This window comes from Artemia franciscana, chromosome 4 (assembly GCF_032884065.1).
Source record: "Artemia franciscana chromosome 4, ASM3288406v1, whole genome shotgun sequence".
Lineage (NCBI taxonomy): Eukaryota > Metazoa > Arthropoda > Branchiopoda > Anostraca > Artemiidae > Artemia > Artemia franciscana.
In genome coordinates, this window is record NC_088866.1 from 14,292,523 (window position 1) to 14,316,922 (window position 24,400).

Sequence of the window (24,400 nt, forward strand, 5' to 3'; positions counted from 1 at the left end):
ATTTAATGAGCCTCTCCTGATATTCCAGGACCATTGGGTATTGGCAAAACATACAAAATTAAACTTTTTTTTTCAGATAGGAGCTGGAAACCTATTCAGTACCGTTCTCTGATTCGCTGAATCTGGTCGTGTGAATTCCATTAGGATCCTATGACTTTTAAAGGTTGTTTCTTCTTTTTCGCGAAAATCAGGCAAATTTTCTCAGGCTCGCAGACTTTGATGGGTAAGACTAAAATTAATTAAACTTATATATTTAGAATGAACAAAATAAGTGGATTATTATGATATATCTATTGGTATGAATATACCGTTTTTTAGAGTTTCGGTTATTATTGAGCCGGGTCGCTCCTTATTTACAATTCGTTACCACGAACTGTTTGAAAGGCTTCTTTAACGACAGAGAAAAATTATTCTTCGTTGATCAAACGAGTTCCCTGATAGATGTTTAAAGCGATTTATTAAAAAAAACTTTTCCGGAACAGTGCACCATATCGGAGTTTAGGGGGGGGGGGTTCGTCCCAGACGGTAATCTACTCGGTCATACTCACATTGTATACACCTTTGCTCCAACCCAATCGCCTAGCATAGTAGTCGGCGGTAGTTTTAAGTAAACCAAGGCATGGTATTGACTATTGGTATATATATATTATATATGTATATATGTATATTATATACGTATATATGGTATATATATATAGGTATATATATATATATATATATATATATATATATATATGTATATTATATAGGTATATATGTATTGACATATATATATATATATATATATATATATATATATATATATATATATATATATATATATATATATATATATCTTGGCCCCTCTTTCTCCTCCTATGAACTTTGTCCAACTCATACAAAAGTAACAATACTGCATACAAACAAGAGCTAAGAGCTCTTATAGCACTTGTGACGAGATGGGAAGAGCCAAGAGCTCATATGGCATGAGCTCTAGCAAAATTCTAAGAATCGATAGATTGATTTAAAAGGAAAATCAGAGGCTTAATGCCGGTCAGGATTTAAAATAAGAGCTCTGAGACACATGGTCCTTCTAAATATCAAATTCATTAAGATCCGATCACCCACTCGCAAGGTAAAAATACCATTTTTTCTATTTTTTTCCTTCTAAAGACATTATTTCTTTCTAAATATCAAATTTCATTAAGATTGGATCACCGGTTCTTAAGTGAAAAATACCGCAATTTTTCTAATTTTTCCAAATTGACAACCCCCAGCTCCACCAAAGAGAACGGATCCGTTCCAATTATGTCAATTTTGTATCTATAACTTGTGCTTATTCTTCCCATCAAGTTTCATCCCGATCTCTCCGCTCTAAGCGTTTTCCAAGATTTCCGGTTTCCAAGACTTCTGGTCCCCCCCAACCCTCTATGCCCCAGGATCCAATTAGAATTAAAGATTCTTCAATTCCAGATTCTCCTATATATAAAGTTTCGTTAAGATCCGATCACCCATTCGTAAGATACCTTGATTTTCACGTTTTCCAAGAATTCTGGTTTCCCCCTTCCAACTCCCCCCAATGTCACCGGATCTGGTCGGGATTTAAAATGAAAGTTCTAAATCACAAGATCTTTCTAAATATCAAATTTCACTAAGATCTGATTACCCGTTCGTAAGTTACAAATACCTCATTTTTTCTAATTTTTCTGAATTACTCCCCCGCCCAACTCCACCAAATAGAGCGGATCTGGTCCGGTTGTGTCAGTCACGTATCTTGGACTTGTTTTTATTCTTCCCACCAAGTTTCATCCTGATATCTCCGCTTTAAGTGTTTTCCAAGATTTCCGGTCCCCCCTCCCCCAATGACACTGGATCCAGTCAGGATTTAAAATAAGAGATCCGATTTACGAGATCCTTCTAAATATGAAATTTCATTAAGATCCGATTACTCCTTTGTAAGTTAAAAATACCTAATTTTTTCTAATTTTTTTAATTAACCCTCCCACCCTACTTCCCCCAAAGAGAGCGGATCCTTTCCAGTTATGTCAATCACGTATCTAGGACTTATGCTTATTTTTCCCACCGAGTTTCATCCCGATCCCTCCACTATAGGCGTTTTCCAAGATTTTAGGTCCCTCTCCCCATGTCACCAGATCTGGTCGGGATTTCAAATGAGAGCTCTGAGATATGATATCCTTCCAAACATCAAATTTCATTAAGATCCGATCGCTCCTTCGAAAGTTAAAAATACCTCATTTTTTCTAATTTTTCAGAATTAATCCTCCCCCAACTTCCCAAAAGAGGGCAGATCCGTTCCGGTTAAGTCAATCACGTATCTAGGTCTTGTGATTATTTTTCTCACCAAGTTTCATCCCGATCCCACCACTCTAATCCTTCCCCTATTAACCCTTCCCCCCAACTCCCCCAAATAGAGCGAATCCGTTCCGGTTATGTCAATCACATATCTAGAACTTCTGCTTATTTTCCCACCAAGTTTCATCCCGATCCCTCCACTCTAAGCGTTTTCCAAGATTTTAGGTTCCCTCCTCCAACTCCCCCCAAAGTCACCAGGTCCGGTCGGGATTTAAAATAAGAGCTCTGAGACAATATATCCTTCCAAACATCAAATTTCATAAAGATCCGATCACTCCTTCGCAAGTTAAAAATACCTCATTTTTTCTAATTTTTCAGAATTAACACACATCCCCCCCCCCAACTTCCACAAACAGAGCAGATCTGTTCCGATTATGTCAATAACGTACCTAGGACTTCTGCTTATTTTTCCCACCAATTTTCATCCCGACCTCCACTCTAAGCGTTTTCCAAGATTTTAGATTCCCCCCTCCAACCCCCCCCCCAATGTCACCGGATCTGGTGGGGATTCGAAATAAGAGCTCTGAGACACGATATCCTTCCAAACATCAAATTTCATTAAGATCCCATCACCCGTTCGTAAGTTAAAAATACTTCATTTTTTCTATTTTTTCCGAATTAACCAACCCCCACTCCCCCCCTCCCAGATGGTCAAATCGGGAAAGCAACTATTTCTGAGTCGCCTTCTCGGGAAAGCGACTGGTCCGGTCCCTGATACGCCTGCCAAGTTTCATCGTCCTAGCTTGCCTGGAAGTGCCTGAAGTAGCAAAACCAGGACAGACAGATAGACAGACCGACAGAATTTGCGATCGCTATACGTCACTTGGTTAATACCAAGTGCCATAAAAATACTTAATCGAAAATGACAAGCTTCTGGGGGAAGGGGGAAGTCTAAATTCACTCATTATAATTTCTATCAGTTTTAAGTTTGAACTTATTTTCCACCGTCATTTATCTTCCCTCTAAATTTAATTTCTTTATGCATAGTATTCTTTTTTTGTTTTCAAGTTTAAATTCATTCTTTAATTTTCAGCTAATTAAAATAGGAGCAAGTCGATGCGGAGGAGGGCATTGAAACATCGCCACGCTGGATTTTTGTCCACCAATACTTTACTATAAAACAAAAAGATGAAGAAAGCCTTGGTTTGTTTTTCCTATCAAAATTTCTGTCAATTTCGGAAGGCAATTTTAAAAGCCTTTCACCCTTTTTTGATAGGATAATACCATCCAATTTTTTCTTTAACAAAATCTGAGCTACTTTTGCAATAAACGCACTATTAAATTACAATTGAATGAAGGTTTCTATTGAGTGGCATAGAAAAGTAGATAGCGAGGGAAGGCCAGTCTCTACATCAGAATGTCATACTTTCGCGATTTAATCCATAATTCAATATTATCAAGGAGGCACACTCGTGCCTCTTTAAAGAGGCGAACCACGACAATGTTAAGCGATCTTCGGTTCCAGTGATCGCAAAGGGATGGGGAGGGATGCATTTCGTAGCCCGAGCTCCAACTAAGAAACTTGCCAAATTTCAACCCCCTCGGACTTTTCCTTCATGGGGAAAATCTGGCCAAAAGTTTCGACCCCCCAGCCCCAACCCGCCTTTAACGTTGTCCGATCGGGCTGAAATTCACAAGTTAAGGTCCCCTAGGGCCCACGAGCTTATCCGCGAAGTTTCAGCTCGATCCGATAACTCCTTCCCTGTTTTCCAGAAACCACGCATAGCCACTTAATCTTCATGTTCTCCTTTTGTTTTGTTTTTCGCCACGCCTACAGGTCACAGCCGACATCGGATCTGGGTGTACGAAGACTCATTCAACTCGGAATTCTCCGAGTAATTTTCCTGGAAAGTTTCGTCGGAAAATCTTAACCCCCCGATTTTCTAGCTTAGAAAAACCCCATTTCCCCATTAGAGTCCATGTTAAGTTTTTTGTTGTTAAAAGTTACGAATTTCAACATTCAAGTACATCAAAATGATCAACTCGACACGGTGAGACTGACTGAAAGCTTCAAAAAATTCTGTCTTAATCCGTAAAATTTTTATTTGAGAAAAATGACAGAAACCCTTTTTTTTCTGCCACGCCTACAGGTCACAGCCGACATCGGATCTGGGTGTACGAAGACTCATTCGACGCGGAATTCTCCGAGTAATTTTCCTAGAAAGTTTCGTCGGAAAATCTTAACCCCCCGTTTTTTCTAGCTTAGAAAAACCCATTTCCCCATAAGAGCCCATGTTAATTTTTGAAATTCTTAAAAGTTATTTAAAAGTTATATTTATACACATGCAGGTATTTCGACTTCAAACATGCCCGGTTAGCTCAGTCGGTAGAGCGTGGGACTTTTAATCCTAAGGTCAAGGGTTCAACCCCCCGATTTTCTAGCTTAGAAAAACCCCATTTCCCCATTAGAGTCCATGTTAAGTTTTTTGTTGTTAAAAGTTACGAATTTCAACATTCAAGTACATCAAAATGATCAACTCGACACGGTGAGACTGACTGAAAGCTTCAAAAAATTCTGTCTTAATCCGTAAAATTTTTATTTGAGAAAAATGACAGAAACCCTTTTTTTTCTGCCACGCCTACAGGTCACAGCCGACATCGGATCTGGGTGTACGAAGACTCATTCGACGCGGAATTCTCCGAGTAATTTTCCTAGAAAGTTTCGTCGGAAAATCTTAACCCCCCGTTTTTTCTAGCTTAGAAAAACCCATTTCCCCATAAGAGCCCATGTTAATTTTTGAAATTCTTAAAAGTTATTTAAAAGTTATATTTATACACATGCAGGTATTTCGACTTCAAACATGCCCGGTTAGCTCAGTCGGTAGAGCGTGGGACTTTTAATCCTAAGGTCAAGGGTTCAAGTCCCTTATCGGGCGTTTTTTTTTTTCACAAAATATGAAAAAAACTTCGTTTTCTTAAAGAGTTAAAGAGGCTGCGTCCCAAAGTCGAACCTTAAAACGTACAGGAATTAGGAGAGGCAGTCCTAATTCCTGTACGAGGAGTACAGGAATTATTAAATTACATCCACCATGGATTGTAGGAAAACGTACAGAAATAATATGAAAAAAACTTCGTTTTCTTAAAGAGTTAAAGAGGCTGCGTCCCAAAGTCGAGCCTTAAAACGTACAGGAATTAGGAGATGCAGTTGGGGGGCTGCCGCCCCCCAAACCTTCCGCTTTTAAAGACTCTTTTGTACAGGTTTTTTGTTTTGTTAATTAGAAGAGGGCCTTTCCAAAGCCAAAAGCGGGGGGTTAGGGGGCGGCAGCCCCCCACAACAAAAAACCTGTACATAATAGTCTGTAAAAGCGGGGGGTTTGGGGGGCGGCAGCCCCCCCAGCTGCCTCTCCTAATTCCTGTACGTTTTAAGGTTCGACTTTGGGACGCAGCCTCTTTAACTCTTTAAGAAAACGAAGTTTTTTTCATATTATTACTAAATAAGTCGATACTCCTTTCTACTGTTTTGACGAATTACTTCCCCACCTGAATAAAAATTCCGACAAACATACCTTGTCTGCCTACATGGTACCGGTAATTCGGGGCGAAGAATTTTGCGAGATTAAATTAATCTATATGCAATCCATACCATCTCAACAAGCTAAATCGGAGGTCGATTCTATTTATTATAAAATTTTGGCTTATTTAACCTATTTAGAGGGAAGGATGTTTTTATAAGTAGCCCATTGTATATTCTTTTTTCTATACAAAATTAAAATGAAAATTAGAATGAAATTTGAAAATTAGAATTATAAAAATTGGTAATGCCATCTCTTAAATTCTAAATGAAACTTTGATTGTGCAAACGCTGCTCATTTTCATGCAAACAAAAAAATTTTTAATCAAATTTTAGTTCCGTTACTTAAGGACTCATTAAATAGTGCGGCAGTGCAGTACTTTCAGTAACTTATTTGTGAAAATCTATAATCTTTTATAGCCGGTTTTAAAGTGAAAAATAACAGAGCAAGTACGTAGTAGTGGAGAAGAGGCTTTGGAGGCTCCTCCCATGAAATCTCGGGATTATTATTATTTTTAAAATACACTCAAATAGTTTCTGCGCTATTCACCTTCCAGTTTGTGGCATCTTTACGATCTTGCCGACACCCCCCATGACCCCAGAATTTGTTCTTATACGTATGCACCAGTAGCAGAAGCCCTACTTACTTTTTCCAATTCATCTTCGCTAACGTCAATAATTTCTCCGGTTGTAGACTTCACTTTCCTTTTTCCATCCGACAGAGTCAGTTGCTGACTTTCAACATCGGACGGCTTTAGAAGGGTAACTAAAGAATAACCACTGTTGTGTGGAAGCCATACTTTCTCTTCATTTAACCATGATCTCTCCCGGGATAATTCATCGTCAGATTTTGGCTGCAACAAAAAACAATTTGGTGTTAATCTTATATTTCGCTCCCAATTTTTAAGAGATTCAATACTCTATTGATTTAGGCGTCATAAAGACTTTTAGACTACAAACTTAAAGCACAAGCACTATTCTGCAACAACATTCAAGTAAATTGCATCTAACCAGCCCCCTTGTATGGTTCCTAAAGGGATATCGATTTGTCGTAATACTGGGAAGCTCTAGGTACTAGGAAACTCCGCGTGTATCACTCTAAAAGAAATTTTGTACCTACCCAGGCACGTTCGCAGGAATTTTTTTCGGGGGGCCCAAAACCTTCGAAACAGCAGATATAAAGTAGCATTTTTTTGTAGTAACTAAATAAATGCAAAAAGCACGTATATCGGAAAATACAGATTAACTTTAATCTGTAGTATTGTAGCGGATGGGGGGAAGGAGACTGAAGCCTCAAAAGTACGTTTATGCTCAGGTTATGTTCATAGCGATTTAGTACCAGTGATTAACCTATTATATCCCACTGAAAGAGAAATTTTAGGGTTAAAAATACAATATGGGTGCTGTGGGGGGTAGTTCTTCTATTACGAAAACGTCGATTTTAATGAAAAATGATAGTTTCCAAAATTGATCGATTAAAAGCTGTACTTTATCTTGAAAAGGGGGGGATAAACAACTAATATCAAGGATAATTCTATTTTGCTGTGGAAAGCAAACTCTCTTTACAAAAAGAAAATAACAAATGCAATCGCTAATTACTTCAAAGAGGGTAAAAAGATAGAAGTTAGACAAAAAATGGGTTAATAAATGGGCAGTGACTTGACCGGATAATTTTCATGCTGTAAAATCCCAAAAAAAGGCATCACACATGTATCTAAATTCTTAATAAATGTCCTACTTTTGCCAGAAATTCTAAGAAACCATAGGAAAATTAAACATTTTACAAAATTTCGGGGGAGGGGGCGGGCCCTAAGCCCCCCCTCCCTGCGTACGTACCAGTACCTACCATTCGAACTTTTAAGGGTGAAGCACAGCTAGACATACCATCTCCAAGGAGACAAGTATCCTAGCCAAGTAGCTATTTAAGATCCTTCACTATACTCGACAAGACAGACCTTTCCATATGGTTCGAACAAAGGTAGCGCTCTTGTGTCAATAATAGCGGGTTCCAAAAGAAAACTTTAAAATATGCGTTAACGACCAACAAATTCACCATTTATACTATTTCAGCAAGTCCAATAATCTTCGTTAGTATACCAAAATCACGACAAGGTTCACTGTAGGTTTGATGCCTGGGTTTTCAACGTAATCTAAGTCTCCAGAAATTCAAGAAAAAGTTTAAACTCCAGAGAGGGGGGGAAGGCCCTGAGGCTTCCTGTGTGAATCCACAGGATTTGACTTAATCTGGAACACTGAAATAATTTTGTAATAATAAAAGGATGAATGTTCAAAGGAGCTACATCTTAAATATCTGGCTAGATTCCTAACACGAAAACCATCAATTATGGAGAAGCAACTGAAATTCCTTGAGTATAAAACAAAACTTCATTACATATCAAGGTAAAACAATCAATTTTTTGACAGAGCTTAAATCATTTAACATTCTCTTTTGAAGGTCTTATCTTCATTTGATGAAATAATATATAATAAACCCCTACGACGGCTCTACTCAGCACTTTTATGACATCTTAAAAGGATGTTATCGTCATCTGCATTATGCTCAGGTCATTTATGGTTGTTCATTACTGAGAAATGAGAAATTTGTTTCTTTACCTTTTTTATTTCAAATATCCGGGTTCAAAACAGTAATGAATCCATGATAGCAGAGACACTGATTAGAAGATAAAACATATTAAAAACAAAAATCCGAAACAAGGCACTGGTCTTCTCAAAGGCCTTATGGCTTGTAACGGAGAATGAAGATACATACATCATGATATTAAAACGTTAGGTCACAAACCATACATGTATTTAAGAGACAGGTGGACAGAGGAGGGGCGAAAAGTTTTCAGCGATTAAAAAAAAAATTTTATTCGCTTACGAAAAACTAGACTGGCTCCAATGGAAGTCAAACAATTATAACAGTAAAAGAGAAATAACTTATGATAATAAGAAACAGTCATATCAAACCAAAATATTTTTAAGTCTTTTATTTGCGCCAAATGAGCAGCACTCGCAACCTGAATCACAAACGGTATTCCATAGAAGACGACACGCAACTTGAGGATTAAAATCGGATAAATGTATTTTTCAACAGAGCTTTAAATATTTTGAGAGCTAGGGACAAAGTAATTCGACCGATCAGACACAAAAGATGAAGTATATCTAAGGGGAGAGATCGTCGTGGAGCTGAAGAAAAGTGAAAGATGCACAGGAAAGAATATATAATTTTTCAAGATTTTGTTGCTGAGCGATTTGTTTCCTGGATTAGGTTTATAGCTCAAATACAGGTGTTACATAGAGGTTTAAGAAAAGAAGGAATTTAGAAAACCATATATCTGGACAATGCGAAAGGTTACGACTGAAAAAACTGCTGATATTGTAATCAGTTTTCTGTAGTCTTACAAACATAGGGAAATATCACCAGTTGATTTATTTGCATTAGTTTTATTGATGTTAGATACTCTATGAAGTAAGAATTTTTGTTCGTTTTAAGTTTTGACTTCGCTGTTTACTTCCCTCGGAAAAACTTATTTTTTTTATAATAATCCATGCTCGTTCTTGATAAAATTTAGTTTAGAAAGAACACTGCTACGACCTCTTTTATTTATACGGAATAATTTAAGTCTTAAGGTTGGTCCTTCGTTTTTATTGAAAACTTATTTTTTTATATAATTTTTAATCACCTCCAATCTAGGGGATATAAGACACCACAACCCTTATTAAGGAGCTGAACTAAGAAGCCGTACAAGAATTGAAGGAAAAAATAAGTTAAGAGTGAAAAAAAAAATCAAAACATAGCATCGTTTCTTTTCTTTTCGTAAAAAAAAAAAAGAAAAGAAAAAGATATTTTATTCTTTGTTTAAAAAGAAACTGAATTTAGCAGCACTTAAGAAACTAGCTCCAGGCGAGTAGCTACGACTCAAAAGGTTAACTGAGTGGACAGGTTTGTGTATATACTTGCGGAAAATTTTACTAGTTCAGCAGAAATGTGCCTTTAGGCTTAGGAATTTATTTGACCTGTCCCTAAACAAAAAGCCACTCATTATGGAAATTTCAAAAAAGGTCCTTTCTTGTGTTGGTACGATCTATGGTATTATAAATTAAGTTTGTTTCCATTCCAAAAATATTGAGAAGAATTACCTGAGTTTCCCTAGAGAACTGTTTTCATTTGTGTTTCTTCCTCTTTTGATGTACAGTCTTACGCATGGATAGTATTACGGTGGAATTGTCAAGTGAATAATTTGATTAAGTAAGTAGCCTATAGCAGTAAGAAATCCTTTTAATATGCAACTTTGAGCGGTTCCAGAACCACATGCCTACAATTCTCCAACCATTAAGTGGCAAGGGGTTGGGTTCAGGGGCGTAATTTGCTCAGGGACAGATGGAAAAACTTCCCCTCCCAAACTCAGTTTCCTCCAGGCCCTTGTTCACCCCCTCTTCCTAGCTGAAATTCAGTTTCTTCAAAAAAGTTGTCAAAATTAAGATAAGCCTGCATAATTCAAGCATCCACTGAAACAGTTCATTTTTCCTTTGTACATCTTTACCTTTTTTATTACTATACAGCTCGTTTTTCACTTTTCTCTGTCATATTCACTTGATTTAAGAAAATTGGCTTCAACGTTGACCCCCCCCCCAAGGAATTTGACAAAATTACGCCACTCGTTGGGGTATGAATTCAGTAATATACTGAGCATGTCGTTGCAAACCATTTACTGTATGACCTCTATTCCGTTTTGAATCAAAATGCTTGACCGAATACCTTCCTGGGACACGCGTCAAAAAATGAGTGCATCACATTTACAAAGACAGTGAAATTACCTGAAAATGATCGTATAGAAGGGAAAAAACCATGATTGAAAAAAAACAAGCAGGAATCGAACGCAAGCCACTCTAACTCGAAGTAGAACGCTGTACCAACAGAGCCGCGCCTCTAATAATCTAATTTGATATATTAGTACTTTGGAAGGGGTAACTGCCCCTTCCAGAACCAAATTTGCCCCCCAGACCTACATTTTGCCCTCTATTCTCCCAAAATTTAGATTCTGCAAAAATCTTGTCAAAACTAAGATAAGTCTACATAATTCAAGCATCCAGAGATACAGGTCGGTTTTCTTTATTATATCTTTGCCTCTATGGTAACATATGGCTCATTTCTCAGTTTTCACTATCATTTTCACTTGATTTGGAAAAACTGGCTCCAACTTTGCCCCCCCCCATGATTTGGACAAAACTACGTCGCTAGACGTAGATGAACAACATTTTTTATATGAGCTATTAGAAATCTGTAAAGACACCTGCGATACAAAAAAATACGCTCAAAACGATACTCGTGATACAAATATATCCGAAACCGAGTTTTTTTTTAACTGAAAGCAATGAGCGACATTTAAACTTAAAACGAACAGAAATTACTTCGTATATGAAAGGGGCTTCTTTCTCACCAACGCCCCGCTCTTTACGCTAAGGTTTGACTCTTTCTCTCAACTCTTCTTTTTAAAACACTAAAAAACTTTAGCGTAAAGAGCGGGGCGTTGGTGAGAAAGAAGCTCCTTTCATATACGAAGTAATTTCTGTTCGTTTTAAGTTTAAATGTCGCTCTCTACTTTCAGTCAAAAAAAACTTGTTTTTTTTTATTTAATTTCTGAACGTTTTTGAATCAATGCATGATTTGGTTTTGCCTCTCCGCAGAGGAATAATTAAAACGAAATTTGCATACTTATTTTTGTTTGGCTAAATGGCTTTCTCATAATTTTGATCGAATGATTTTGAGAAAAAATAGCGGGGGAGGAAGCCTAGTTGCCCTCCGATTTTTTGGTTAATTAAAAAGGCAACTAGAACTTTTAATTTTATACGAATCTTTTTATTCGTAAAAGATATACGTAACTTATAAATTAGCTTACGTAAAGAAGTTTTGTATTCTCATGTTTTTATTATATATATGAGGGGGTTCACCCCCTCGTCAGTGCCGCGCTCTTCACACTAAAGCTTAAATTTTGTCGAATTCATTAAGAATGACCCCTGAATCACAAAAGCCGTAGAATAAATAGTTGAAATTACTAAAAATACTTTAGCGTAAAGAGCAGGGTATTAGGAGGAGGTGAGCCCCTAATATGGGTAATAATTTCTGTTCGTTTTAAATTTTAATTCTGCTCCTTACTTCCAGCTGAAAAAAAACTTTTTACATATTTATTTTTTCATTGTTTTTTTTTTATAATGCTAGTAAATCCTGCGCTCCCTTCATGGAAATTTTCTTCCACCATGACAAATTCCTCGATGGAAAGTTCCCCAAGCCTATCCCCCTCTTCTCAATCCCTCCCCCAACCAAAAATACAACCATTACTATATGTAAGCACTGGTCAAAGTTTGTAACTTGTAGCCCCTCCCACTGGGACTGTGGGGAAGTAAGTCGTCCCCAAAGACATAGTTATAAGGTTTTTCGACTACGCTGAATAAAATGGCTATCTCAGAATTTTGATCCGTTGACTTTGGGAAAATAATTAGCGTGGGAGGGGGCCTAGGTGCCCTCCAATTTTTTGGTCACTTAAAAAGGGCACTAGAACTTTTCACTTCCGTTAGAATGAGCCCTCTCGCAACATTCTAGGACAACTGGGTCGATACGATCACCCCTGGGAAAAAAAAAACAAACAAACAAACAAACAAATAAACACGCATCCCTGATCTGCCTTCTGGCAAAAAATACAAAATTCCACATTTTTGTAGATAGGAGCTTGAAACTTCTACAGTAGTGTTCTCTGATACGCTGAATCTGACGGTGTGATTTTCGTTAAGATTCTATGACTATTAGGGAGTGTTTCCTCCTGTTTTCTAAAATAACGCAAATTTTCTCAGGCTCGTAACTTTTGATAGGTAAAACTAAACTTGATGAAACTTATATATTTAAAATCAGCATTAAAATTCGATTCTTTTGATGTAGCTACTGATATCAAAATTCCACTTTTTAGAGTTTTGGTTTCTATTGAGCCGGGTCGCTCCTTACTACAGTTCGTTACCACGAACTGCTTGATTGGATGACTTTGGGAGAGAGGTCTTTTAGGATTGGAGGCTAGTTGCCCTCCGTTCTTTTCGGTCACTTAAAAAGGGCACTAGCAAATTTAATTTCCGTTCGAATGAGCTATTATACATCCCTCTATGATGTTCTGGTCACCCCCTAGCCCTGCTAGAAAAAAAGAAGAAAAAAGAAAAAAAGGTAGACAGATCAGTGCTACCATTGCAAAAGTCATTTTCCTTGTTGTTCAAGGAAGGGGTTGTAATTTCCCATAGCTAGGTTTTCGACTGTGTTGATTCCAATGGTAGACTTTTCATTTTGATCTGACGCCATTTTTGAGATGTTTCAGACTCTTTTTTTTCGAAATCACCATAAATTTATTTTCGCAAAAAAAAAATGTCAGATGGCGATTTTTTTTCACAAGGTAGTTTTTTTTCTAAACACATTTTTTAACTGTTGGTTACTATGGGCTGTGGTTTGCTCTTAACTAGATTACAGCTACCACTGCAACCATGATATGCGTTCACGGTGGATTCACAAGGGTTTATGTTATTTGGCGTAAGTTTTACAACAGGGCGAGAAAACAGGAAATCAGTTGTGGCACCAGTAAGCAACGACAGGTTACTTTATAAATGAGGCTTTTTCATGTCTGCAATACATGAAATGGAACAGCGGGAAATTCAAACATTAAATTTCAAATTACTTCTTAAAGGACTAAAAGAAGAAAAACAAGAATTCTGGAAAACTTATACATTTCCATCAATCTTAACAACCTAAGGAAATGCTAAACAATCCAACGCCTTCTGAATTTACATGGCTGACAAGAGACCGTTTCCCCTGTTGAAGAAAAGTTATTCTAGATTTCATGAAAACCCGATCAACGTCATACCTGATATTTAAAAATTTCCATAACCTATTCTTTCTGTGATATGTCTGACAGCATCGATTCTGATTGCGCATAAATTTTATTTTTTTACAAATGCCGACTTTGTGCTTTAGCATGCTACTCCTGCATTGTTTCATTAAAACCGTTTAATTTTTTAGCTACTTTTTTTCTAACAGCACCAGACTTAATGACTAAAGCTATTCATCTTTCTCTGAAAGAAATACCGGTGCATTTGACGCTATTTTTTAGTTCTTAGTCTCAAGGAGATTGATATAATAGTCTTTCCACTTAGAAAGGTTAATCAATTCTATTAAAATGTCTACTGAAATTGAGCAACTATACATAATCAAAAAATAAGTCAGTCAAAATAAATCAGTGTCAAAAATCAGTTTTGACAATTGTCAAAAGGAAGAGTATCAAAAGGTGACAAGACCTTAAATGGAGAATTTTTCATGATAACAAAATAAGTTGGAGACAAACTGAATATTTCGAGTAGGTCACCTGGGCCTAACCCAGAACCGTGATTGAGAAAGGTGTAAGCTGTGGATCTATAGCTTGCAGCAAACCAACCTCCGCACTAGACAAACAATATTCAAGATTTGACCAAGGTAAAATCAGTTTTTTATAATCGAGGCAAAAGACAGAATTTCAAAACTTTGGGATTTCCGAAAATATCAGTCGATATTTCAGCTATCACTATCAAATGCATTACACAGAGAAGACTATGCAGCAAAGAAACTAATAGGCGTATAGCAAATAGCATAAAGTTGGTACACTAGAATTAAGTTAAATAACTTAAGGTGTAGGCTACAAGGCTACAGATAAAATTCCAAAACTTTCCACAAAAGCAAATGTTGGTAAAAAAAAAAATAATAAAATAAGACCATGAAGCACACGAGTTGTCAACCACCATGCCACGTTTCTTCGCACAATACATGACCCAATGAACGCCAAGCGAGGCTGACACCATCTGATGTACACTATTTCGAAAGTAGAAAGCCCCTCGACAGAAAATACAAAATATCGCCACTGTACTTCAGACAAGTTAGAATAGTTCAGGTAGTTAGAATAGACAAGTTCAGATAGTACGGCAGCTTCAACGCACCTTCACTCATCAATTGAAATTAAACTACGTTGTCATTTGTTTTCAGACCAAATAATTTGCGCTGCCATTGCAGAGCAGCGCAATAACACGAAAAATTTCGTGTTAACATAAATCACCGACACAACAACAACGATTTTTAAAAGTAACTAGGGATCTAATCATAAAGCTCAACACCAATTTCAAAAATCTCCAGGGCGTATATCACAAATACGAATTCATCAAATATTCATCTTTTTAAGCATAAACCGCCACACAAGATGCAAGCCTAGCCCATAATCGCAAATGATGACTGCCAATTACTGAAATATAAACGACTACATACAATTAGATAAACCATTTTTATTAGCAGCCACTAAGCAGAGGAAGGTATCAACATTTTCTAGTTCCGGAAGAGAAAGGTTAGGTACAAATAGCATGAAAAACCCTTCTTCTACTATCTTAGAAAATATCCTGATGTTAAAGTTACTAATTTATAAACCAAGCTGTTTCACAAATAAAAGTGTTTGTAGTTGAGGTTGTTTCGCTTAGTGTTTCGTATAAGCAAAGAAGGAAGTTTACGACAATTGTACGACTTGAACTAATTTGCATTTGAACGCAGAAATAAAAATATAAAATTCACTGAGTTCTGTGGATGTTGAAAATGAATTTTTTGGTTCGACATCATTTTCGGTTCAACATCATTCAAAAGTCTTAGAGGAGTATTTCATAAGGTATGTCTGCACAATACCAGTATAGACATATACTACATACGTAAGCCTATAATAATCTATCCCCAGCAAAGCCCTTATCGAAGCAGGAGAAACGAGCCCAGTTCTGATTTCAACAAGAATACCAAACTAAATAATTTTGGAAAACGGAATTTTAATACCAACAGATACATCAAAAGAATTAGATTTAATGCTGATCTTAAATATATTAAATAAAAAAAAAAAGTTTTTTTAACTGAAAGTAAGGAGCGACATTAAAACTTAAAACGAACAGAAATTACTTCGTATACGAAAGAGGCTGCTTCCTCATCAACACCCCGCTCTTTACGCTAAAGTTTGATTCTTTCTCTCAACTCTTCTTTTTAAAACAGTAAAAAACTTTAGCGTAAAGAGCGGGGCGTTGATGAGGAAGCAGCCCCTTTCGTATACGAAGTAATTTCTGTTCGTTTTAAGTTTTAATGTCGCTCCTTACTTTCAGTTAAAAAAACTTGTTTTTTTATTTAATTTCTGAACGTTTTTGAATCAATACATGTTTTGATTTTGGCTCTCTGCAGAGGAATAATTAAAACGAAATTTGCATATTTTTTTTTTTTTGGCTAAATGGCTTTCTCATAATTTTGATCGAATGATTTTGAGAAAAAAAAGAGCGGGGGAGGAAGCCTAGTTGCCCTCAGATTTTCGATTAATTAAAAAGGCAACTAGAACTTTTAATTTTTTACCAATCTTTTTATTAGTAAAAGATATACGTAACTTATAAATTAGCTTACGTAAAGAACTTTTGTATTCTCATGTTATTTTTACATATATGAGGGGGTTCGCACCCTCGTCAGTACCTCGCTCTTTACACTAAAGCTTAAATTTTGTCCAAATTCATTAAGAATGACCCCTGAATCACAAAAGCCGTAGAGTAAATAGTTGAAATTACTAAAAAATACTTTCGCGTAAAGAGCGAGGTATTAGGAGGAGGTGAGCCCCTCATATGGGTAATAATTTCTGTTCGTTTTAAGTTTTAATGCTGCTCCCAACTTAAAGCTGAAAAAACTTTTTCATATTTAGTTTTTCATTGTTTTTTTTTTGTAGCTAGTAATGCTAGTAAATCCTGCGCGCCCTTCATGGAAATTTTCTTCCCCCATGACAAATTCCTCGATGGAAAGTTCCCCCAGCATATCCCCCTCTTCTCAACCCCTCCTCCAACCAAAAAATCCTCCTGAAAACGCCTGTACACTTCCCAATAACCATTGCTACATGTAAACACTGGTCAAAGTTTGTAACTTGTAGCCCCTCCCACGGGGACTGTGGGGGAGTAAGTCGTCCCCAAAGACATGGTTATAAGGTTTTTTGACTACGTTGAATAAAATGGCTATCTCAGAATTTTCATCCGTTGACTTTGGGAAAATAATTAGCGTGGGAGGGCGCTTAGGTGCCCTCCAATTTTTTTGGTCACTTAAAAAGGGCACAAGAACTTTTCATTTCCGTTAGAATGAGCCCTCTCGCAACATTCTAGGACAACTGGGTCGATACAATCACCCCGGTCTTAATGAAATCTTAATGAAAATAACACCATTAGATTCAGCGTTTGCGAGAACCATACTGTAAAGGTTTCAAGCTCCTATCTGCAAAAACACGGAATTTTGCATTTTTTGTCAAAGGCAAAATCACGGCTGCATGTTTATTTGTTTTTTTGTGGTTTTTTCCCAAGGGTGATCGTATCTACCCAGTGGTCCTAGGAGGTCGCGATAGGACACATTCTAACAGAAATTAAAAGTTCTAGCACCTTTTTTATGTGACCAAAAAATGGAGGGCAACTGGGCCCCCTCCCACGCTCATTTTTTCCTAAAGTCACCGGATCAAAATTTCAATACAGCCGTTTTATCCAGCATAGTAAAAAAATCTAATAACTATGTCTTTCAGGACGACTTAATCCCCCACAGTGTCCTGTGGAAGGGCTCCAATCTATGAGCTTTCCCCAGTGTTTACATATAGTATTGGTTATTGGGAAGTATACAGACGTTTTAAGGAGGGATTTTTTCTGGTAGTGAGGGGTGTCGGGGGAGGGGGTTACGTGGGAGGATCTTTTTATCGAGGAACTTATCATGTGGGAAGAGAATTTCCGTGAAGGGGGCGCTGGATTTTTCAGCACTATTTAAAAAAACAATGACAAATTAAATATAAAAAAAAACATGCTTTTCCACTGAAAGTAAGGAGCAACATCAAAACTTAAAGAACATAAATTATTACGTATATGAGCGAGTTCAACCCCTCCTCAATACCTCGCTCTTTACAATGAAGTATTTTTAGTAATTTCAAAAAAGCTATTTATTCTAATTAAACGGCCTTTGCGATTCAGGGGTCATTCTTAAAGAATTAGAACAAAATTCGAACTAAAGTGTAAAGAGCGAGGTATTGACGAGGGGGCGAACCCTGTCATATACGTAATACAAATAAACGAATATAGAAGTTCGTTACGTAAGTTACGTATATTTATTACTAATAAAAAAGTTCGAAAATAAAATTAAAGTTCTAGTGGCCTTTTGAAGTAGCCAAAAAATTGGAGCGAAACGCCCGCTCTTTCAAACAGTTCGTGGTAACGAACTGTAGTAAGGAGCGACCCGGCTCAATAGTAAACGAATCTCTAAAAAACGGAATTTTGATGCTTTTATATACATCAACAGAATCGGAGTTTCATGCAGATTTTAAATATATAAGTTTCATCAAATTTAGTCTTTGTCATCAAAAGTTACGAGCCTGAGAAAATTTGCTTTATTTATGAAAATAGGGGGAAACACCCCGTAAAAGTCATAGAATCTTAACGAAAATCACACCATCGCGTTCGGCGTATCAGAGAACCCTATAGCGAAAATTTCAAGCTCCTATCTACAAAAATGTGGAATTTCGTATTTTTTGCCAGAAGACAAATCACGGGTACGTGTTTATTTGTTTGTTTGTTGTTTTTTTTCTTTTCCCCAGGGGCCATCGTATCGACCAAGTGGTCCTAGAATTTCGCAAGAGGGCTCATTCTTACGGAAATGAAGAGTTCTAGTGCCCTTTTTAAGTGACCAAAAAAATTGGAGGGCACCTAGGCCCCCTCCCACGCTCATTTTTTCGCCAAAGTCAACGGATCAAAATTTTGAGATAGCCATTTTGTTCTGCATAGTCGAAAACCATAATAACTATGTCTTTGGGACTGACTTACTCCACCAGAGTCCCTGGGGGAGGGGCTGCAAGTTACAAACTTTGACCAGTGTTTACACATAATAATCGTTATTGGGAAGTGTAGAGACGTTTTCAGGGGGATTTGTTTGGTTTTGGGGGTGGGGCTGAGGGGAGGGGGCTATGTGGGTAAATCTTTCCTTGGAGAAATATGTCATGGGGGAAGAGAAATTCAATGAAAGGGGTGAAGGATATTCTAAAACTACTATAAAAAAAAAAAATGAAAAAATAAACATGAAAAAGTTTTTTTCAATTAAGGAGAAAGTAAGGAGTAGCATTGAAGCTTAAAACGAACAGAGATTATTACGCATATGAGGGGCTCTAAATATACTTTAGCATAAATAGCAAGGTATTTAGGAGGAGATAAATACCTCGCTTTTTATGCTAAAGTATTTTTAGTTATTTCAATTATTTACTCTATGGTCTTTCTGATTCAGGGGTCATACTTAAAGAATTGAGAAAAAACGTACGATTTAGTGTAAAGAGCGAGGCATTAACGAGGGTAAAAACCCCCTTATATACATAATAAAAATATAAAAATATAAAAGTTTGTTACGTAAGTTAATTCTTAAGTTACGTATATTTTTTACTAATAGAAACGTTAGTTAAAAATTAAAAGTTATAGTTGCTTTTTTATGTAACCGAAAAATTGGAGGGCAACTAGGCTCGTCTGATCAAAACTAAGAGAAAGCCATTTAGCCAAAAAAGGAATTAATATGCAAATTTCATTTTAATAATCTGTTAATCTGATTCAATACAAAAATTTCAATAAGATTGGACAAGTCCTATGATGGAGAGCCAAAATCAAACATGCATTAATTCAAAAACTTTCAGAAATTAAATGAAAAAAAACTAGTTTTTTTTTAACTGTAAGTAAGAAGCGACATTAAAACTTAAAACGAACAGAAATTACTCCTTATATGAAATGGGTTGTCCCCTCTTCAACGCCTCGCTCTTTACGCTAAAGCTTTTAATTGTTTTAAAAGTAGAATTGTGGCAAAGAGTCAAACATTAGTGTAAAGAGCGGGGCATTGAGAAGGGGACAGCCCCTTTCATATATGGAATAATTTCTGTTCGTTTTAAGTTTTAATGTCACTCCTTACTTCCAGTTAAAAACAAGAGCTAAGAGCTCATATGGCACTTGTGACGGGGCCAGAAGAGCTAAGAGCCGAGAGCTCATATGGTATAAGATCTAACAAAATTCTAAGAATCAATAGATTGATTTAAAAGGAAAATCAGAGGCCTAATGCCGATCGGGATTTAAAAAAGAGCTCTGAGTCACAATGTCCTTCCACTCGTAAGTTATAAATACCTCATTTTTTTCAAATTTTTCCTTTCCTTTTAGCATGTCGAATAGGGGAAAACGACCTTATCAAGTCAATTTGTGCAGCTCCCTGACACGCCTACCAATTTTCATCGTCCTAGCACGTCCAGAAGCACTAAACTCGCCAAAGCACTGAACCCCTCCCCCCAACTCCCTCAAAGAGAGCAAATACAATACGGTTGAGTAAATCACGTATCTACGACATTTGTTTATTCTATCCACCAAGCTTCATCCCGATTCCTCCACTCTAAGCGTTTTCCAAGATTTCCGATTTCCCCTTCAACTCCCCCAATGTCAACAGATCTGGTCGGGATTTGAAATAAGAGCTCTGAGAAATGGATTCCGTCTAAATATCAAATTTCATTAAGATCCTGTCACCCGTTCTTAAGTTAAAAATACCTCAATTTTTCTAATCTTTTCAAATTAACACCCCCCCCCCCCAGCTCCTCCAAAGAGAACGGATCCGTTCCAATTATGTCAATCACGTATCTAAAATTTGTACTTATTCTTTCCATCGAGTTTCATCCGGATCTCTCCACTCAAAGCGTTTTCCAAGATTTCTGTTTCCCTCCTCCAATCCCCTATGTCCCCGGATCCAATTCGAGCCAAAAATGTAGCATCTGAGACATAAAATCCTTCTATATATCAAGTTTCATTAAGATCCAATCACCTGTTCGTAAGATAAAATACCCCAATTTTCACGTTTACCAAGAATTCCGGTTTCCCCCCTCCAACCACCCCAATGTCACAGAATCTAGTCGGAATTTGAAATAAGAGCTATAAAGCACAAGATCCTTCTAAATATCAAGTTTCATTAAGATCTGATCACCCGTTCGTAAGTTACAAATACCTCATTTTTCCAAATTACCCCTCCCTCCCCCAACTCCACCAAAGAGAGCGGATCCGATCCAGTTATTCAGTCACATATCTTAGACTTGTTTTTATTCTTTCCATCCAGTTTCATCCTGATCTCTACTCTTGAAGTATTTTCTAAGATTTCCGCCGCCCCCCCACTGCCCACCCCCCCCAATGATGCTGGATCCGGTTGAGATTTAAAATGAGAGATCTCAGTTACGAGATCCTTCTAAATATGAAGTTCTATGAAGATCCGATCACTCTTTCGTAAATTAAAAATACGTCATTTTTTCTAATTTTTAAGAATTACCACCACCCCCACCCCCACCCCACCCCCCAAATAGAACCGATCCATTCCAATTATGACCATCACGAATCTAAGACTTCTGCTTATTTTTCCCACCAAGTTTCATCCCGATCCCTCCACTCGTTTTCCATGATTTTAGGTTCCCCCAGCTCCCCCCAATGTCACCAGATCCGATCGGGATTTAAAATAAGAGCTTTGAGACACGATATCCTTCTAAATATCAAATTTCATTTAGATCCCATCCCCCAACTACACCAAAGAAAGCGGATCTGTTCCGGTTATGTCAATCATGTATCTAGGACTTGTGCTTATTTTTCGCACCAAGTTTCATCACGATCCCTCCACTCTAAGTGTTTTCCAAGATTTTAGGCCCCCCCCCCCGATGTCACCAAATCCAGTCGGAATTTAAAATAAGAGCTCTAATATACGATATCCTTCCAAACATCAAATTTCATTAAGATCTGATCAACCATTCGTAAGTTAAAAATACGTCATTTTTTCTATTTTTTCCGATTTAATTTGCGATTGCTATGTCACTTGGTTAAAACCAAGTGCCATAAAAACTTGTTTTTTTTTCTTAATAACTGTAAAAGTCTAAAACCTACTTCGTCATTGATTTGGGGAGAAAGACGTGGGGGGGTTGCTTGGAGTGCTTGGAGATACCCTCCGATCACTTTTGACTCTTGAGAAAGGCACTAGAACTTCCAATTTCCAATCGAATGAGCCCCCTCCGAAGCTTACGCGACGACCCCTTTCAAATGAAGAAAAAAATGATAGTAAAACATTGGAGTCATATGGCCTTTATTATAGGGAACGTTATAGCTGTGCCTCAGAAATTGTCGTCAGTTTGTTGGACGTCACAGGTGATTTAGTCAGGGCGTCTACTTTGGGGCAATTTAAAATAGATGGCAATACTCTTTATGTAGAACTTTATGTAGAAAGAAATTTTCCGGATCACCAATGTGTGCACTTCGTAATGGCAAATCGTTCGACTCTTAAGTTAAACTATCTTTATTTACGGATCGAAACCATATTTTTAAGTCATGGCAAATAATACATCACCCTACGTCATCAATTAGAAACTAGGACAAATCTGGGGGAATAAGAGTGGAAATTAAAGACATTAAAATAAATTTTCAGTAAGATATTCAATGAAGGATAAAATTACTTAAAACTGCGTTTTATTATCGGTGCAATGCCAATTCAAAGTGGGGAACCAGGAGACGATTAAAATAGTACAATTTGAACAGTTTTCTTCTATCTGTCTTTTAAAGAGCACTCAAAAATTTAGGGTAAGAGTCACAGTTACAGTTGCAGTTGCAGTTGCGTAGCAAAACGTGTAAATTTGTCAGATAGGTAAACACTTCTGCTCGTATGTTCTGCTTCACCTGTACCGCTTGCCGCGAGATTCAACAGCTCTAGAAATAAGTTTTATGACGTTAGAACCAATGATTAAATGAATACATTGCAGACTGCTTTAAACGCATGTCTGAATCCAACAAGTTCCTATTTTGATCACCTTATGGTTATAAAGGATTTCCACCGTGAAGAAATATCTTACCAACAAATAAAATAAGACCTCAAAGCTCATACTGCAGTTGGTTTTAGGAAAGAATGCAATATCAAACAGTTCGTGGTAACGAACTGCAGTAAGGAGCGATCCGGCTCAATAGTAAACGAAACTCTAAAAAATGGATATTTTGATATCAATAGCTACATCAAAAGAATCGCATTTTAATGCTGATTTTAAATATATAAGTTTCATCAAGTTTAGTCTTACCCATCAAAAGTTACGAGCCTGAGAAAATTTGCATTATTTAAGAAAATAGGGGGAAACACCCCCTAAAAGTCGTAAAACCTTAACGAAAATGACACCATCAGATTCAGCGTATCAGAGAACCCTATTGTAGAAGTTTCAAGCTCATAGCTACAAAAATGTGGAATTTTGTATTTTTTGCCAGAAGACAAATCACGGGTTCGTGTTTATTTGTTTGTTTTTGTTTGTTTTTTTCCCAGGGGTCATCGTATCGACCAAGTGGTCCTAGAATGTCGCAAGAGGGCTCATTCTAACGGAATTGAAAAGTTCTAGTGCCCTTTTTGTGACCGAAAAAATTGGAGGGCACCTAGGCCCCCTCCCACGCTCATTTTTTCCCAAAGTCAACGGATCAAAATTTTGAGATAGCCATTTTGTTCAAAATAGTCGAAAACCTTAATAACTATGTCTTTAGGAATGACTTACTCCCCCATAATCCCTGGGGGAGGGGCTGCAAGTTACAAACTTTGACCAGTGTTTACATACAGTAATGGTTATTGGGACGTTTTCAGGGTTTTTTTTTGGTTTGGGGGGTAGGGTTGAGGGGAAGGGGCTATGTGGGAGAATCTTTCCTTCGAGAAATATGTCATGGGGGAAGAAAAATTCAATGAAAAGGGTGCAGGATTTTCTAACAATACTATAAAAAAAACAAAGAAAAAATAAACATGAAAACGTTTTTTCAATTGAAAGTAAGGAGTAGCATTGAAACGTAAAACGAACAGAGATTATTACGCATATGAGGGGTTCTAAAAATACTTTAGCATAAAGAGCAAGGTATTTAGGAGGAGATAAATACCTCGCTCTTTATGCTAAAGTATTTTTAGTAATTTCAACTATTTATTCTACGGCCTTTCTGATTCAGGGGTCATTCTTAAATAATTGGGACAAAACTTACGATTTAGTGTAAAGAGCGAGGTATTGACGAGGGTACAAAGCCCCTCGTATACATAATAAAAATATAAGAATATAAAAGTGTGTTACGTAAGCTGGCACGTACGCAGGGTTGGGGCCTTCGCCCCCCCCCCCCGAAACCTTGTGAAATGTTTAATTTTCCCATGGTTTCTCGGGATTTCTGGCAAAAGTAGGACACTTATTAAGAATCTAGATACATGTGTGAACCCTTTTTTGGGGGATTTTACAGCATGCCATTATCCGGTCAAGTCACTGCCCAATTATTAACCCATTTTCTGTCTAACTTTTTACCCTCTTTGAAGTAATTAGCAATTGTGCTGTTATTTTTTTTGTAAAGAGAGTTTGCATTCCACAGCAAAATAGAATTGTCCTATATATTAGGGCGTTTATCCTCCCCTCTCAGGATAAA

The 24,400-nt window shown here is 37.1% G+C and overlaps 1 protein-coding gene across 1 annotated transcript in view; it reads right to left on the reverse strand.

Annotated features, from left to right (window-relative positions):
• Window positions 1-24,400, reverse strand: part of LOC136026030 (unconventional myosin-XVIIIa-like) — a 381,572-nt gene that overhangs the window by 285,074 nt on the left and 72,098 nt on the right. The window contains exons 4-5 of the mRNA XM_065702187.1: window positions 16,347-16,355; window positions 6,511-6,717 (exon numbers count right to left, since the gene is read on the reverse strand). Coding sequence (XP_065558259.1) covers window positions 6,511-6,717; window positions 16,347-16,355 — 216 coding nt within the window. The remainder of the gene's footprint in view (window positions 1-6,510; window positions 6,718-16,346; window positions 16,356-24,400) is intronic.